The 17919-nt window shown below is 38.4% G+C and overlaps 1 protein-coding gene across 13 annotated transcripts in view; it reads left to right on the forward strand.

The window, feature by feature from the left end:
• Nucleotides 1–239: 239 nt before the first annotated feature.
• NKTR (natural killer cell triggering receptor) overlaps nt 240–17919 on the forward strand; it is a 49137-nt gene continuing 31457 nt past the window's right edge. For 5 of the 13 annotated variants that reach the window (XR_009565931.2, XM_060308469.1, XM_060308470.1 and 2 more), the window contains exons 1-6: nt 240–359; nt 533–613; nt 14896–14970; nt 15542–15649; nt 16142–16186; nt 17028–17042. Coding sequence is in view for 10 of the 13 variants with exons in the window: in XM_060308469.1 (XP_060164452.1) it covers nt 556–613; nt 14896–14970; nt 15542–15649; nt 16142–16186; nt 17028–17042 (301 nt within the window). In the remaining 3 variants the exon portion in view is untranslated. Of the gene's footprint in view, nt 360–532; nt 614–14895; nt 14971–15541; nt 15650–16141; nt 16187–16491; nt 17917–17919 lie in introns of those variants that run through there. The other 8 variants (XM_030830274.2, XM_030830268.2, XM_030830275.2 and 5 more) reach the window with 4 other exon arrangements.

Raw genomic sequence — 17919 nt, forward strand, 5'->3', positions numbered from 1 at the left:
CCACAGAACGTAGAGAGCACAGCCGCGTCCGGGTCTCCCAGATTGGGCGACCGATTCCAACGTACACGGGGGGAAAGGGGCGGGGCAAAACAGGGCCAGCTCAGGAATAGGAGCGCCGAGGCTGGAGGCTCTTCGAGCTCCAAGGCACGCCCACGTAAGCTCACCCCCTTCGGTTACCCACCGCCTTCGAGACCGTACTCTCGCGGTATTTGTCCCGACTCTCGCGGGGTTTAGCGTGGCACTGGGAGGCCGGGCCAGGGGGCGGGGGTGGTGGTCTGTTAGTGGCGTTGGGCTTCGGCCGTGGTGGCAGTGGTTTCTTCTCTGCTCACGGGGAGCAGCTCAGGCTGGAGGCCAGCCAGGTGAAGAGCTAGTCTGCATGTGTGTGTGCGCTCCATGGGGGCCGGGAGGCCTGGGGTGAGAGGGAGCTGGTCTCGGCCTCGGGCGCTGTCGCACCAGGCCAGCGGGAGGTAACTGAGGCGCGGGCTCCGCCCTAGCCCCGCGCCCTGACCGCTTTCCTCCCCGTCTCTCCCAGCTCTTGCCGCCGCCTCGGTCGCGATGGGGGCGCAGGACCGGCCGCAGTGTCACTTCGACATCGAGATCAACCGGGAGCCGGGTGAGCCGGGACACTGGGTAGCCCTGCGGGCCCTGGGCTTGCCTTGGGGAAGGGGAGGGGTCTACCTTCATCACCCCTCCCCCAAGCCTTTTTGGGAGCCGGTAGGCGCAGTCGGCACTCTCTTTTCTCCTGAGCGAAAGTCTGTGCAGAGGAGAGTGGCCCGGATACACCACTCCAATCCTAAACAGGCCTCACAGTCCCAAACTCCATGCCCCCCTGCACCCCCGGAATGAGTGTTCATGCCATGCCTAGCGCCAAGAAAAGGGGTGCAGTCCTTTGTGGACTTTGTCTCTCTCAGTGTCTCTAGGGGGCAAACACTCCCAATTTCGATTTCTGGTCTCTCACTCTGTACTGTGAGCTTTGGACTCGTATATCCTGTATTTCCTAATCCTTGTACAGCATTAATAGGTTAACTCCGCTTTTATTTTTCCTTAAGTATCTTTAGCCAGAATTTCTTGGTTCGTAGGAAAATGACTTAGCACAAGTCTTGGGTGATAAACCAAAGCATTCAGTACCAACAGACTTGCAGCATGTGTGCGCTTAGCATTAATGTTTTGTTTTTAGGGAATCCAGCCATTCGTTAGTATATTTTGTTGAAAATAAAATATTTTCTTCTAGAGGGTAGTTGTTTCGTTCTAAGTTACAGAGCGCGCGGGGTTCCAAACTGTTTTCTTACCTCTTTTTTAGTATCTGTGAGGGAAGTTTTAATTGGAGGCATATATACAGTCTTTGTGCCAATCTTGTTCAGCAGATTCTAGGTGCTGCTGTTCTAGACTCTGAGGATATAGCAATGCATTAAACAAAGGCCTCTCTTCCTTGTAGTTTATATTCTATCGGAGAAAGGCAGACAATAAACCAAAAAAAATTTTTTTTGTCTTGTAGTAGGGATACTGTTTTATTTATTTTATTTACTTATTTATTTGGTTGTATCAGATCTTAGTTGCAGCAGGTGGGCTTCTTAGTTGTGGCATGCATGGGGGATCTAGTTCCCGGACCAGGGATTGAACCCCGGCCCCCTGCATTGGGAGCGCCACCAGAGAAGTCCCTAGGGATACTGTTTTAATAGGTCGGTCAGAAAAGGCGATTTTGAGAAGATGACATTTAAGCAGACCCGAAGGAGATGAGGAGGTGAGTTGTGTGGATATCTTTGAGAAGAGCATTCCTGGTAGAGGGAGTAGTTAGTACAAAGGCCCTGAGGAGAAGAGTGTACCTGCAAGTTTTAGGAACAGCAAGAAAAGCCGACAGGGGCTGGAGTAAAGGAGGCAGGTGAGTAGCAGGAAATGGGTAAAGGCCATAGTGAGATTCAGTGAGATAAGATATTGAAGGGTTTTGAGCAGAGGAATGATGTGATCTTAGTAATTTTGTTGCATTCTCTCTTTTTCATACTTGAGCCTTGTGGATCTTAATCCTTACTCTATAGTGAATCCACGTGTTTTTTTTGCGGTACGCGGGCCTCTCACTGTTGTGGCCTCTCCCGTTGCGGAGCACAGGCTCCGGACGCGCAGGCTCAGCGGCCATGGCGCACGGGCCCAGCCGCTCGGCGGCATGTGGGATCCCCCCGGACCGGGGCACGAACCCGCGTCTCCCCGCATCGGCGGGCGGACTCTCAACCACTGCGCCACCGGGGAAGCCCTGATTCCACGTTTTGAATAACAGAGCTTATTTTTTTTTTTTTAAGAGTTAATAATAGCAGACTCCTGGAAAGTGGAGGTCAAACAAAGGTTCTCTAGCTACGTAAAGTACAGTACTCCTTTCCTCGTATATATGTTCATATCCTAGTTTTGCAAATGACTTTCGTCATGAAACATCTCCAGGATACGTTTGGTAAATGTAAAATGAACTTCGGTCCCCAACGCTATAATAACCTTTCTGGTAGAAGTGACTAGAACTCTTGAGAACACTGAATCATATAGAAAACAAGGAATGCTTACTTACATTGTTCTAGGTTGAACCAGTTGATAATTGGCAATTTCATTTGGTTCAGTCTCATATATAATACTTCTCTAGCACTTTTCAGTACTTTTCAGTATATTATGTAAGTAATAGATACTTGATTTTTACACAACTTTTAAGGATCACCTCAGTTGTTTGAAATGAGTTGTCCTGCTTTGCAGGATTTAAACATTAGTATGTATGTCATTGAGTACTTATTCAAGTAATACTCTTCTGCTATAGTTAATAATTCACTTGATATAAATATCAATATAAAGTAATATGTTTGATTTACTTTGATGAGCAGAGATCCTTGAAGAGTGGACATACTATCCACATTAATGAGATATCAAGAAGTACTGATAAAAATTGAGTTGAATACAACACAGTGTATGTTCTTTTGCGTTACTATCAGTGGAAATTTGTATATTTTTTAGCAAACATGTGAATTAGACTTTTGAATTGTAAAGCCACCAAATGAATGCAAATATATATTAAAAGAGGAAGTGTCTTTAAATTATTTGCGTATAGTTATAGAACTCTTCATGTTGTTATTTCTCCTTGAGTGAGTTTTGGTAGTTGGTAGCTTTTAAGCAATTGGTCCATTTAATCTAAGTTGTCAAACAACATCCTTCCTTAATTTTGTGTCTATGGGATCTATAGTGGTATTGCCTTTATTCCTCATATTGATAATTTGTGCCTGTTGTCTGTTTTTCTTTGGCCAGTTTGGCTAGATGTTTATTAATTTTACTGTCATTTCAAAGAACCAGATTTTCGTTTCATTGATTTTTTTGTTTTGTTTTCTGTTTTCAATTTCATTGATTTCTGCTCTTTTTTTCTGATGCTTGCTTTGGCTTTATTTTGCTCTTTTTCTAGTTTCTTAAAGCAGAAACTTGGATTGTTGACTTGTGACCTTTCTTGTCAAGTATTAGTATTTAATGCTATAAATTTACCTCTGTGAAGGACCCCACTAATTTTGTGTACCGCACAAATTTTGATATATTGCTCATTCTCTTTCAGTTCAAAATACTTTCTAATTTCCCTTGCAGCTTAGTCTTTGACTCATGAATTATTTAGAAGTTTTACTTTCTAAATACTTGGATATTTTGCAGTTGTCTTTCTAATAATGATTTCTAGTTTAATTGCATTATGGTCAGGGAACATACTTCGTATGATCTCAGCTTTTTAAAATTTATTAAGGTTTGATATGTTCTATTTTGGTGAATTTCCCAGGTACACTTGAAAAGAATATATATTGTGCTGGTTTTGTGTAGAGTGTTCTGTAAATGTCATTTAGATAACGTTGGCTAATAGTGTTGTTCAGTTCGTCTATATCCTGGCTGATTTCCTGTCTTCTTTTATTGACTACCGAGAGAGGAGTGTTGAAATTTCTAGTTGTAATCGTGAGTTTATTTCTCCTTTCAGTTCTGTTAGGTTTTGCTCCATTTACTTTGAGGCTCTTTTATTAGGTGGATGCTTACACATTTGGGATTATGTCTTTTTTTTTTTTAATTTAATATTTATTTATTCATTTATTTTGGCTGTGCCGGGTCTTACTTGCGGCACATGAGATCCTCGTTGCAGCAGGCAAACTCTTAGTTGCAGCATGCCTGCGGGATCTAGTTCCCTGATCAGGGATCGAACCCGGGTCCCCTGCATTGGGAGCACAGAGTCTTACCCACTGGGCCACCAGGGAAGTCCCAGGATTGTTATGTCTTCTTAATGAATTAACTCACTTATCATTATGTAATGACCCTTTTTATTCCTGGTAATTTTCCTTGCTCCACAGTCTACTTTGTCCAATGTGAATACAACTACTGCAGCTTTTTATTAGTGTTTACATGGTATGTCATTTTCTACTTTTTATTTATTTATTTATTTATGGCTGAGTTGGGTCTTTGTTGCTGGGCGTGGGCTTTCTCTGGTTGCAGCGAGTTGGGGCTACTCTTCGTTGCAGTGCGCAGGCTTCTCATTGTGGTGGCTTCTCTTGTTGTGGAGCATGGGCTCTAGGCGCATAGGCTTCAGTGGTTGTGGCACACGGGCTTAGTAGTTGTGGCGCACAGGCTTAGTTGCTCCGTGGCATGTGGGGTCTTCCCGGACCAGAGCTTGAACCCGTGTCCGCTGCATTGGTAGGCAGATTCTTAACCGCTGCACTACCAGGGAAGCCATCATTTTCTACTTTTTTTTTTTTGTGGTACGCGGGCCTCTCACTGTTGTGGCCTCTGCCGTTGCGGAGCACAGGCTCCGGACACGCAGGCTCAGCGGCCATGGCTCACGGGCCCAGCTGCTCCGCGGCATGTGGGATCCTCCCGGACCGGGGAACGAACCCGTGTCCCCTGCATCGGCAGGCGGACTCCCAACCACTGCACCACCAGGGAAGCCCCCATTTTCTACTTTTAACCTACTTATATCGTTATATTTAAAGTGGGTTTCTTGGAGATAGCAAATCGATGGGTCTTGGGTTTTAATCCATTTTCACATTCTCTGTCTTTTAATCAGTATATTTAGACTATTTACACTTAATATAATTGTTATGTTTGGATTTGTCACTTTAATAATTGTTTTTACTTCCTCTGTTTTTATTCTATTCTCTTTTTTGCCTTTTAGATTATTTGAATTCGTATTTTTTAAATTTTCTATTGAATTTTTAGAGATATCTCTGTATAGTTTTTTTAATGGTTACTCTAGAGATTACAGTATATATGCTTGGCTCTTTACAGTGTACTCAGAAATAATATTTTACCACTTCAAGAGAACTGTTAAAACCATCCCACATATAGCATCCTTTACCTCTCACCTTATGTTGTACTTGTCCTATGTATTACATCTACAAACACTGAAAACTTCCTTTCAAATGTCACACATATTTTAAAGAACTTAAGAGGAGAAAAAAAATACTCTTATCATTACCCTTTCTGTTACTGTTTGTTCCTTTTTGAAGTCTGAAGTTCCTCTGGTAACATTTCCCTTCCACATGAAGAATTTGCTTTAAGTATTTCTTTAGAGCAGAACTTCTGGCAGCAAATTCTCTGTTTTCCTTCAACTGCAAATTTTATTTTGCTTTTATTCTTAAAAAATATTTTCACTATATATAGAATTTTGGATTAATAGTTATTTTCTTTGAACACTTGAAAAATGTTCCACTCCCCTCTGGTCTATATGGTTTCTGATGAGAAATCTATAGTGATTCGGACTGTTGCTCCCCCAAATGTAAATGTATTGTTCTTGTCTGGCTACTTTCAACATTTGTCTTGTCTTTAGATTTCAGCAGTTTTATTGTAGTGTGAATTTCTTTGTGTTTATTTTCTTTGGGGTTTGCCGATCTTCTTGAATCTGTGTCTGTCTTTTGCCAAATTTAGGGAATTTTCAGCTGTTGTTTCTTCAAATATGTTTTCTGTCCAACACTATTTCCTCTCTTTCTGCGACTTTGATGACACAAATATCAGAGGTTTGATACTACCCCACAGGTCCCTGAGACTCTGTTTATTTATTTTTTCCATCTTTTTTCTGTTTTTCAGATTGGATAATTTCTGTTAATTGGTCTTCGAGTTCACTTTTTTTTTTCCGAGTTCACTTTTTCCTCTATCATCTCTGTCCTCCTGTTGAGCCCACCCAGTGAATCTTTAATTTTGGTTATTATACTTTTTCATTTTAAAATTTCCTTTTGGTTTTGCTTGTGGCTTTCTATTTTTCCAGTCATTTTAAGAGTGTTTGTCCTTACTTAGTGGAGTATGGTTGTAATGGCTGCTTTAAAGTCTTTGTCTAATAATTTAAACATCTGTATCATCACGGAGTGGCTGTCTTTGATTGTCTTCTTTTCCCATATGAGATATGAGATTTTCTTGGTTCTTTAAATGTCGATAAATGCTGGATTGTATCCTGGACGTTTTGTATGTTATGTTATATGACCCTGGATCTAGTTTAAATCCTGGGGAGAATATGGACTTGTGTTGTTGATGATGATGATGTTATAGCAAACAGTCAACCCAGTTAGGTTCAGCCTGGAAGTTCCCACCCACCTTCTGCTGTTTAGTGTCGGATCCAGGCATAGTTCATGGATAAGCCCACAAATTCATGTACAACTTAATGGGATTGTTTTTTGAGCTCCCTCTTTTTTAAAGAGATCTCCCCAACACATTCTGGCCCTTAGGGACTCCCTTTTTTGGTCATCTGGCTAGAAAGCAAGAGTTTTAGTTTCCGTGTTCTGCCGTGTGCTTCCCATGACTGTGTCTGTCTCTGAGGGTAATTGGCAACAGGATAGAGAGTAAAATGCAACAGGAATTCTTCCTAAGCTCTTGGGACCTCAGTTCCTCTAGTCAGAGAGAAGGGTTCCCCTCCCTTGGAGTTTTATATGCTTGCCCAGTCACCACTGCTGTCACTGCTGCTGCCACTGCAGAATTCCTTAGGAGCTGGGACAAGAGAGTGTGGAAAAAATACACCAAAAAATGAGATATCCCCTATTCACTCTGATCTGTTGGGGCCCCCTTTCTAGAAATAGAGGGCTTTTCTTAGAGCTCTTTCTCTCTGTACCCAGGAGGCAGTTCCAGGTTTCAGATTGCTTTTGATTCCAGGCCAAGAGATATGGGAGGAAAAACAAAAACAAAATTCATTACCAATTTGGTGGGTTTTGTGTTCTGATGTCCTTCCCCAATGCCTACTACCATTATTTTTCAGTCCTTAGGTAATTGTTCCATGCTTTCTGTCCAAGGTTGTTTAGGTGCATTCAATAAGAAAGATAGGGTGGGGTATATTTACTCCATCTTGACTGAACCTAGAATTCCTTATAAATTTTTTAAAGGTCCTAACTGGTAGAAATTAGCCAATCCTTTTTCATCATCTTTACAAATAAATTCATATTTTCTGAAAGTAGTAGCTTTTTGTGTGAAATATGGTACCCAGTTTGGAAGTATAGATATGAAATTTTCATTGACAACTTTATTTTTCTGACAGGTAGACCCACCCTTCTTTGGTTAAATGTTACTTCTCTCAGTGGTTGTTAGTGGTTGGTTAAACTGAGTACCTTCCAGGGCAGACATGAAATAGGAATCTTGTTTTTCCTTCTTTGGTGCCTCAGAAACTTGCCTTTTACTTGCCTTATTCAGATCTTGTATCAAGAAATGGAGTACTGGAGCCCAGGGGACCAGGTTTTAGATATCTATTGCAAACTGATTTAAGCCAGTTCAGTTAAGAATGGCTATTAAGTTCTTTTTAGAGTATATCGGGGAGTCACCGATAAGTTAGATGATGGCTATAGATTGCCTTTGTCACAACCTTGCTACCAGGGAACAGTGAAAGCAAGTCTCATTTGCTGCATGTAGACGTTGGCAAGCAAGTATGCACACAAGTAAGTCATATAACCAGTTCTGTAAGTTTGATGAAGTCCCAGTTCTGTCCTTTTCAGTGCTCCAGGCACTCTTTATGTGAAAGATTTCTGGTCTTGAAAATTGTCATGCGAATCTTTTAGTGTTCTGCACCGGAATCCTCCAAAATCTTGACTAGACCCAGGACCTTTTTGGTGGACCCAGCCTTAGGTTCCACTCCAAAGGGTGACTCCAGATTTATATGTCCTGTTAATGGAAGGGTATGGATTATCTCCAAATGTTTTTATTCAGTCTGTATGTTCCAAACATCACTAATTTACCAATAAGAACCCATTTCTAACATTCATCTTGCTAATTACAAGGCCTCTGTTTGATTAGAAATAAAGATAGCAAAAGCAGTATTAGAAGCCAACTCTGGAGTACGGCCTTTGATTTATCATCCCTGAAGGGTGTTTCTTTCTTAGAGGCCTAAGGTATAGTTTTAAAACTCATCTGATTACTTTACATGAGGATGTCTATGTAAGGTATTTTAAAATAAATTATAGCTGTAATATACTACATTATAGTAGTATAATGGTGTAGACCTTTTGTTTTCAAACTGCGAGGTGGTGTCATGAGGCCAGGAGGAGTCAAACCCCCATTTTTTTCACTCCCATTCCGTTTGTATCCAGTAGGGTTTTCCAAAGGCTGCATGGCGTATGATGACACAACAGATTGAATGCAGAAGCAGATAGGAAAATCTAACTATCTTCTATTACACTAGACATTAATGAGATTTGCAAAAATGTAAAACAATGACACTCATTAAATTTTTTGTTCATATTTGAAAATGTAAATTATTTAAAATAATCCATATTAAAAAGTCTTTAAGTTTCTCAGGAATTGTTTAGAGTATAGAGAGATTCTGAGACCAAAAAGTTTGAGAACTGCTCTTATAGACACATGCATTCATAGAACTCAAGCATTGGGCTTTATCTGCAGATGTTTTAAACTTTTTGTTTAGATATAATTTCACATTTATAAGAAGTTGAAAAATAAAAATAAGAAAAAGAATACCCATCTATTCTTTACCCAGATTCACCTATTTACATTTTATACCATTTGCTTTATTAATCTCTCTTTCCCTCTCTCTACACACACAATTTTTTCTGAACCATTTGCAGTTCACCCACATCATGGCTCTTTACTCCTAAATGCTTGTGTATATTTGTTAAGAATAGGGATATTCATTAAAAGAGTCTTAAGAAACATTAAAAAATTTTTTAAGAATAGGGATATTCTCCTACATAACTACAATGCAGTTACCAACTTCATAAATTTACATTGATACAATACTTTAATCTGCTGTCTCTGTATTCCATTTTTAGCCTAAAAAGTCAATTATAACATTTTTCCCCTCCAGTACAAAATCCAGTCTGGCATCAGATATTACATTCAGCTGTCATGTCTCTTTATCCTTCTTTTTCATAGCCCCCCCTTTTTTTTTTTTTTTTTGGTCTCTATGACATTGACATTTTAGAGGAATACAGCCCCTTCCCCTTTTATTTTTTAAAATTTATTTATTTATTTACTTTTGACTGCATTGGATCTTTGTTGCTGCAGGCGGGCTTTCTCTAGTTGCATCGAACGGGGGCTACTCTTCGTTGCAGTGTACGGGCTTCTTATTGTGGTGGCTTCTTTTGTTGCGGAGCACCGGCTTGAGGCGCACGGGCTTCAGTAGTTGTGGCTCACGGGCTCTAGAGCACAGGCTCAGTAGTTGTGGCGCACGGGCTTAGTTGCTCCGCGACAGGTGGGATCTTCCCGGACCAGGGATTGAACCCGTGTTCCCTGCATTGGCAGGTGGATTCTTAACCACTGTGCCAACAGGGAAGTCCCCCGCCTTCCCTTTTTAAATACAACATTACTTATTTCGTATTTGTCAGAGGCTTAAAGTTGGTTTTCCAAAGTGATAACCAAAATGTTTCTTTAAAGGAATGCTTGACTATAGAATTTTGCTTTATGTGGGCCTCAGAGCAATATTATAAAACCCTGGCAAGTTATCAAAATAGATAAAATGGGGATATCATTGAAATGGGTGTTTTAACTTTACTGCTCAAGGTTCACGTGAATTGAAGAAACTGAATAAAAAATGTATTCTTAGTAGGGCTTCCCTGGTGGCGCAGTGGTTAAGAATCCACCTGCCAATGCAGGGGACATGGGTTCAAGCCCTGGTCCGGGAAGATCCCACATGCTGCAGAGCAACTAAGCCCGTGTGCCACAACTGCAGCCTGCGTGCCTCAACTACTGAAGCCTGTGAGACACAACTGCTGAGCCTGCGAGCCACAACTACTGAAGTCCACGCACCTAGAGCCCGTGCTCTCGTGCTCTGCAACAAGAGAAGCCACTGCAATGAGAAGCCTGCGCACTGCAACAAAGAGTAACCACTGCTGGCTGCAACTAGAGAAAGCCCGCACGCAGCAACAAAGACCCAACGCAGCCAAAACTAAATAAATAAATTTATTTTTTTTAAAAAGTATTCTTAGTAAACATTGTAAAGTATTTGGAACTGAAACCGAGAAATAAGTTTTAAGTAAAGAGGAGGACAAATGTTTGAGTACTGCTTATGACCTTGGGCAAGCCACTTGACCTCTTTGTAAATGGAAATACTATAGAGTTTTGTTATTGTGGTTCTAAAGATAGCAGTACAGTGAAATTTGCTTGTATTCAAAATTACCCTTTAAACTTTAGACTCACACTCAAGATAGCTTATACTTTCAGATAGAACGAGCATATGAGATCTGATTTGTACTGAGGGAACAGGAGAAATGAATCTCCCATCTCAAGCACACCCTGGGTCATAAGCTCATGAATACAGTGACTGGATGCGGTGGTCTGCACTATTTAAATGATTTCTCCCCTTTTTATACACTCATAAATTAATAGGACTTCAGTGCAATAGTGCCTGCATAATAAGGTTCTTGGAAAGTAATTAAATAATACAACCACTTGTCTTACAGATCGTATTTTTGTAAAATGAATTTCTTCTAATGGTTAGATTAATTAAGGAGCAATACAGTTTGTGTTGTGACACAATTAGATAACAAGGTGGGGAACTAGTGACGTGGAAGAGAAGAACTGTAAACAGCACTGCTATTCTGAGTTATTCTTGTTGTCCTAATAGTAATTTGAAAGACCACAAGAAGGATTATGCTAATGAAAGTGCTGAGAAAGGCCAGAGTGAGGTGTGATCAATTGTAGGATTTCCTCAATGATGTTTAAGTTTTATAACATATTCTTATAACTAAAAACATGCCTTTATTATTGATACTCTTAAGGAAAAAAATCATTTTTACTATGACCTGAAATTCCCTTGTCCCCAACCCCTGTTGTCCCATGGAAACAGTTGTGTTTATATGTGATTTTTTGGATAATGCAATGTTTATTTCAGTTCTGTCGTTATTGCAGAGCTGCCTGTATTTGTAAAGAACCTAGCACAGTATGTGACACACTTTTTTTTAAGTTGCTTTAATTAGTGCACATGCATGAGCATGAGCTCGAGCACTGAGCTCATGTTCAATTTTAGGGAAAAGACTTGTTTCCATTTCTGTAAGCAAGAGTGTTCTCCCCCACCCCTTTTTCTCCTTATTTTATTAGAAGTAGGGCCCAGAGAATCCCAGTAATAACACCAGGCCTTGTTGAAAGGTCATGAAAGAAAATTCATGTGGATTTTTATGGGGACTTTGAGAGAAGAAAGTTCACTTCTTAGCACCGTCTTTTTCCTTTTCTTTCTTTGCCTCAAAACGCCAAGTGAAATATACAAAGATTTTTTTCCTTTTCTACCTTTAACATAAGATGGCTGTTCCTTTTCTAATTCTTACCTCCTACCCCTGTTTGAGTCCCAGTGCTTTTCTGCTATTTTTCTGCCTTTGTTGGTATTCATCTGTCAGTGTTGTTGCAAAGGAAATTCTGATGTTGGTGGATGAACTAGCTGTCCAGTATGATATTTTACAGTTCTGATATGTACATCATTCACTTTAGAGCCTTTAGCAGTGTTTTTAACCTTGCACCGTGGTATTGAGCCCAAAACAATTTGGTTTTGTTCAGTTTTTTTCTTTTGCTCTTAAAAACACAATGCGATGGAAAAGACAAAACCTCTGCTCTAACCCCTGCCCCATGAGAATGAGAGGTCAATAGAAATTTCTTTTCTTCATCAGGTTAGAGGGTAAGATATTAGAGGTGAGCATTTTTTTTAAAAATCATTGTAGTTAGATATCCCTCTCTGAATATTAGACCTGGAAATATAATCACATTTAACTGTTTTCATATGTATGGTACCACTAGAGTGTTCTCAACTACTAATCATCTGTAAAGGAGAAACTAAAAATATTTGAAACTTTCATCAGTTTTCACTTGGAGGCATTAAAGATTTTTTTTAAAAACCCTTGAGGGACTTCCCTGGTGGCGCAGTGGATAGGACTCTGTGCTCCCAATGCGGGGGGCCCGGGATCAATCCCTGGTCAGGGAACTAGATCCCACATGCAACTAAGAGTTCACATGCCACAACTAAGCAGCCCACGTGCTGCAACTAAGGAGCCCGCCTGCTGCAACTAAGACCCGGTGCAACCAAATAATAAATTAATTAATTAAAAAAAAAACCTTGATATTGAAGTTACTATTACTATAGTCCTAAAAGAAAAGGCGAAGTTTTAGTTGTTTTGATTACATCTTTTATTCTGAAAATTAACTATCTTAACGGAATTCCAAAGATCTAAGTATGTTCTAGTTTTCAAAGCTAGATGATTTTGAACTTGACACCCACCTAGCCAGCCATTTCTTAGGGATTTATGAAGAGTGATGGAAATACTTTTATCACACTGGTAAAATATTTCCATGTAAATAGAAAGAGTAGTATTTAATATTACTGATATTACATGCAGTTTTTAAAATTCTGAAATGATTTTAGATACATTGCTATCCTCCTTTTTGCTTTCTTTTCTTACCTTTTTCTTCATTCCTTTAGATATCAAGATCAGCTAGAAGGTTTTGAAATTGCTTTAAAATTTGGTTCCAGCACTCCATTTGGCACTGTTGACTTGGGAAAGTCTCCTTATATGATTCCATCTCCCACTTTTTATCCTTTAAGATTGTCTCTTACGCAGTAGCTTTGTTTTGTCCTCAGAGGAACTGACTGTCATGGCCAGGAATAAATTAAAATCATAGTGATACACAGTATATCATTCTGTGTTTGTACTGAAAATGACTTATGCTTGGTCCACAGTTAATTTTGATTTATTCCACAAGTCTCCTTGAGTATATACAGATGTTCATAATGGAAAATATTTTGTAGAATAAAGGGAACGGGAACTCAAGAAAGTGATTATAAATCAAAATTCCATTTCTTATTTTATTGAGACACTTTCAGGAGGTATGCAAAGTCAAAACCGTTTTTAGAATAATGTAATTTGCCTCTTGCACTGTCATTCACAAGTCGAGTTTTCCAGAGATTACACAATATGTGATGATGTCTGCTGATGGAATGTGTGCTTGTGTATTCTTGTTTTTTGAAAGTTTCTGAGTTTTAATTTATAATACAGTAAATAGCAATAAATATAACCACATTTTAAAAGCTTAATCATTTTTAAGAGTTTAAAGGAGGGACTTCCCTGGTGGTGCAGTGGTTAAGAATCTGCCTGTCAATGCAGGGAACAGAGGTTCGATCCCTGGTCCAGGAAATTCCCACATGCCGTGGAGCAACTAAGCCCATGTGCCACAACTACTGAGCCTGCGTGCTACAATAACTGAAACCCACATGCCTAAAGCCCGTGCTCCACAACAAGCGAAGCCACCACAGTGAGAAGTCCATGCGCTGCAACAAAGCGTAGCCCCCTCCCTCCGCAACTAGCGAAAGCCCATGCGCAGCAACGAAGACCCAATGCAGCCAAAAAAATAAAAATAAGAAAAATAAAACTAAATAAACTAAAAAAATTAAAAGTTTTAAAACAGAAAGAAAAAATAGTATAAAGGAGTCTTGAGACCAAAAGGTTTGTGAAACACTTCTCTATTGGCATAGTTAAATTGAATTTTCAGACTTGCTCCTTCTCATTTCCTGTTTATTGTAGGGTTGTTTGTTTGTTGGTTAGTTTTTAGGAGCCATACCTATTCTCTTTATACTCTCTCAGGAATAGAACGTGAGTTTTAGTTGTGAGTGGCAGTTCAGGAAGTTGTCTGTAAACAGTTTTTTCATAAAGGTAAAAAGCTGATGTAGAGGACAGAACTTTCTTCTAACAGTACTGCCCAGAATGACTATCTTATGATATGATGTTCTCATCACTGGAGGGGTTCAAGCATAAATCAGACAATTATTATCGAGAGTATTTTCTTTTCCTTGGCTGCGTCGGGTCTTAGTTGTGGCCCTCGGGATCTTCGTTGAGGCACGTGGGATCTTTCATTGCGGCGCACAGTGTCTTCATTGCAGCTCTCGAGCTTCTCTCTAGTTATGGTGTGCGGGTTTTTTCTCTCTAGTGACGTGCGGGCTCCAGAGTTCATGGGCTCTGTAGTTTGCGGCACGCGGGCTCTCTGGTTGAGGTGCGCGAGCTCAGTAGTTGTAGCATGCGGGCTTAGTTGCCCCACGGCATGTGGGATCTTAGTTCCCAGGGATCGAACCCGCGTCCCCTGCATTGGAAGGCGGATTCTTTACCGCTGGACCACCAGGGAAGTCCTTCGAGAGTATTTTTAAAGAAGATTAATAGTTCAGGTAGGAGATGTACTATAAGGAATCTAATAATATAAGGTCCCTTTAAAAGACACTTAAAATCCTACAGTTTTAGGGCTGAAATCAGTTTGGTTGCATATGAATCCTAATGCTAATAGAATGGGGTTCTTGTTAGTTGGTATTGCCTAGGTAAATTCTTTCCTGTTGAATCTCTTAAAAAATTAAAATGAATTACAAAAATGGACCCTTTGATTCGTTAATTCTGTTTATTTCTCCCATATAAAATATGATATATTTAATCAACTTGCTTACCCTTTTTTCATGTGTTTTTATTTCAGTTGGTCGCATTATGTTTCAGCTCTTTTCAGATATATGTCCAAAAACTTGCAAAAACTTCCTTTGCCTATGCTCAGGTAAATGAATTATTAAATTATTTCCAATGAAAAGTCCTGGCTTACAGTTTTACCTTGCTTAACAGAGTAGATATTTTCCTTAAAAAGTAATGATCTGTGAAATGAGTTTAGCAAATAAAAAATATTATTTTCACTGATATGATGTTAGGGAAGCATTTCTTAAAGGGAAGAGAGGAGAAAGAAAGGGTCTCAAATGAAAAAGGAAGTACCACCATATGTAATGAAATTTTTATCCATTGTAGTTTATAAAATAATAGTATATTCAAAACTGACTTATTTTGGTAGAATTTTACAGATTTTAGTACTTTGAACAAATTTAGCATTCCAGATTTCACAAGAAATTTAGGATTAGAAGATAGAGAAGCAGAACATAATGAGATTGTTCTTTGTTACATGCAATTGGATTTATATTTTTAAAAAGTAGAAAAAATAGGGAGGAAAAACATTTATGATGTTACTTATCTCTTACAGTGCCCAACACAAGGGAGGGATTTGACAAAGGATTAATTGGATGGTGCTTTCCATGGAAGGATATGTTTGTAGCTAAACTTCATTTCTTTTTTTTTTCCAGGGGAGAAAGGCCTTGGGAAAACAACTGGGAAGAAGTTATGTTATAAAGGTTCTACATTCCATCGTGTGGTTAAAAACTTTATGATTCAGGGTGGGGACTTCAGTGAAGGTAGAGCTAAAAGTTATGCTCTTAATAACTCTGTCAGTTTCTAAAGCATCTCATTATTACTTTTAATTGTAAATATAGTGTCACAGTATGATGTAAATATTAGGTGGTCAGTGAATAGTTGTTGGATGAATGACTGTTATAGGCCAAGAATGTATAAAAAGCAAAATACTAAGACTTCTTTTTGTTTGTTTTTACGCAGTTTTAATACAGTTACTTGGTGCCAAAGTACTGTTCAATTGTTTTTATTCTTTTAGAATTTTGTTGGTGTGATTGCTGTTTGAAATAAGTGGGTCATGGAGAGAATTTTTAAAATAGTTTTTATTATAATGGGATTGGATTTATAGTTTAAAACTGAGGTTAATTGAGGAGTCTTAGAATTTTTATCATCTGCAGTAATTACTCCTTCAGCAAAGTGAAACCATAAAAAGTAATTTATGTGTATTAGTATATTTTTAGTTTTCATTATTGTTTAATGTAGCTCATTATTTTCAGGTAATGGAAAAGGTGGAGAATCAATTTATGGTGGATATTTTAAAGGTAAGGCTTAATATTTTATGGTCTTTTGTTTCAGTTCTGATATTAAAGCAAGTTTGATCATGTACTTTTAATGAGAAGAGGTTTACTTATAGTTCACTTTTTGCATGAAACTAATGCTGCATGAAAATACTTTATTTGCATGAACTTGGGGATAAATTACATTGTAATATATAACTTAATTGACAAGATTAATTAAGGCTAACTTTATGGTTAAACATGACTTTCAGCATGGAGGTTAGGCAACTATATACATGAAAACTCCTATCTTCCTGCCTAAAACTGTCAACATATTCTTTTGTTTATAGAGAATGTGGTCTTTTGCAAAATGAAAAGGTAAGAGAACGAAGCTCAGTAACACAAACTCCAACTCTGTTCCCTTGCACCCTTCCTAATAAATTTATGGACAGTCTGGGTCAGGTTGTGGCTGGATTTCTTATATTGCTTGAAGACTTGGAAAATTCTGTATACTGTTTCATACATGCATCTGTATCTTCTTTTCTTTACCCAATGGGTTATTATTTCCACGTCAGGGAAAAGAATCTAGTTAATGTTTATTTTCTCTAAACCAAGCAATTTCTTTGAATAAAATTTGGTATTTCTTCCTTTCTCAAAGGTTTGTATGTTTTCTTTTGTATACTAGAGCTGTATGATTGTGTTTTTTTCCTACAGTAGTATTTGCATAAATCTAACTATTGCACTTGCCCCAAAAAGCCTTAGAAAAGTCAGTTGTGGAAATTTATAATGGGATCCAATATTACCAGGTTTTAATGCCATGATAGCTTCAGTGTTATAATAGTCTTTTATATTTCTTTTGGGGGAAAATGGATTACTACTTTTTCAGAAGCCTGTTCCCAAGGTAATCTTTTTTTTTAAAGTTTTCTATGTTTCTGTTTGTTTTAAAGAAAGATTTGTTTGTATGAATGTTAACAGGAAATTTAAATTAGTTTTCAGGGTATTTCTGCTGGAATTAAATCCATCTCTAAGTGATCTTTATGACAGAGTCTTCCCTTGGAGCTAGTAGGAAACAGCTCTTTAGCTGGTTCTATTAGCATGTAACAATTTGAAACTAATGCTGTAGGCCACTGTAATGTGGTTGTTCCCTGTGGCAGATATTTGTATATCAAAAAATTGTATTTTGCCATTTAAATTTTTGTACTTACAGGACTTGCTTCCTTAGTTTTTGATCCTATTGATTAGAAAGAATCTACATAATTTAATTTAGGCATGTCCCTACAACTTAACTTACTGTAATATTTTGGTTTTTGGTTTCATAGTCTAGCATCAATTGAATTGAGTAATAAATTTACCATATAGAAATTAAGCACATAAGAGGATTTTTAAACTCTCATGTATAGTGCATTATGCAGGTTAATTGGAAATTTGGAGGAAATGAGCTTTACTGTAAAGATTTTTCTAAAATTTTCTTGCTGGTTTTCCCTGAAAGTTAATAGTTTAAACATCATTTAACCAAAGTATGTTACTACTAAAAGTGACTGTTCTAAGGCTGTTTGTATAAAAGTGTTAAATATATGTTCTTTTTTCTCAAGGCTAAGTAGTAAATAAGTAGCAGTTTTTGTTTTTGTTTTATGCTTTTGTTATTTGATTAGTTAAAAGAATTTTTTTCAAAGTATTCAATCAAGTATCTGTACTGACCAGAAGAGGAATTTCATCCTTTGCTTTCTATTTATTACTTTGAACATTGCACTTTAAAAGTGACTTATAATTGTAGACTG

Source organism: Globicephala melas, chromosome 11, assembly GCF_963455315.2.
Source record: "Globicephala melas chromosome 11, mGloMel1.2, whole genome shotgun sequence".
Classification (NCBI taxonomy): domain Eukaryota; kingdom Metazoa; phylum Chordata; class Mammalia; order Artiodactyla; family Delphinidae; genus Globicephala; species Globicephala melas.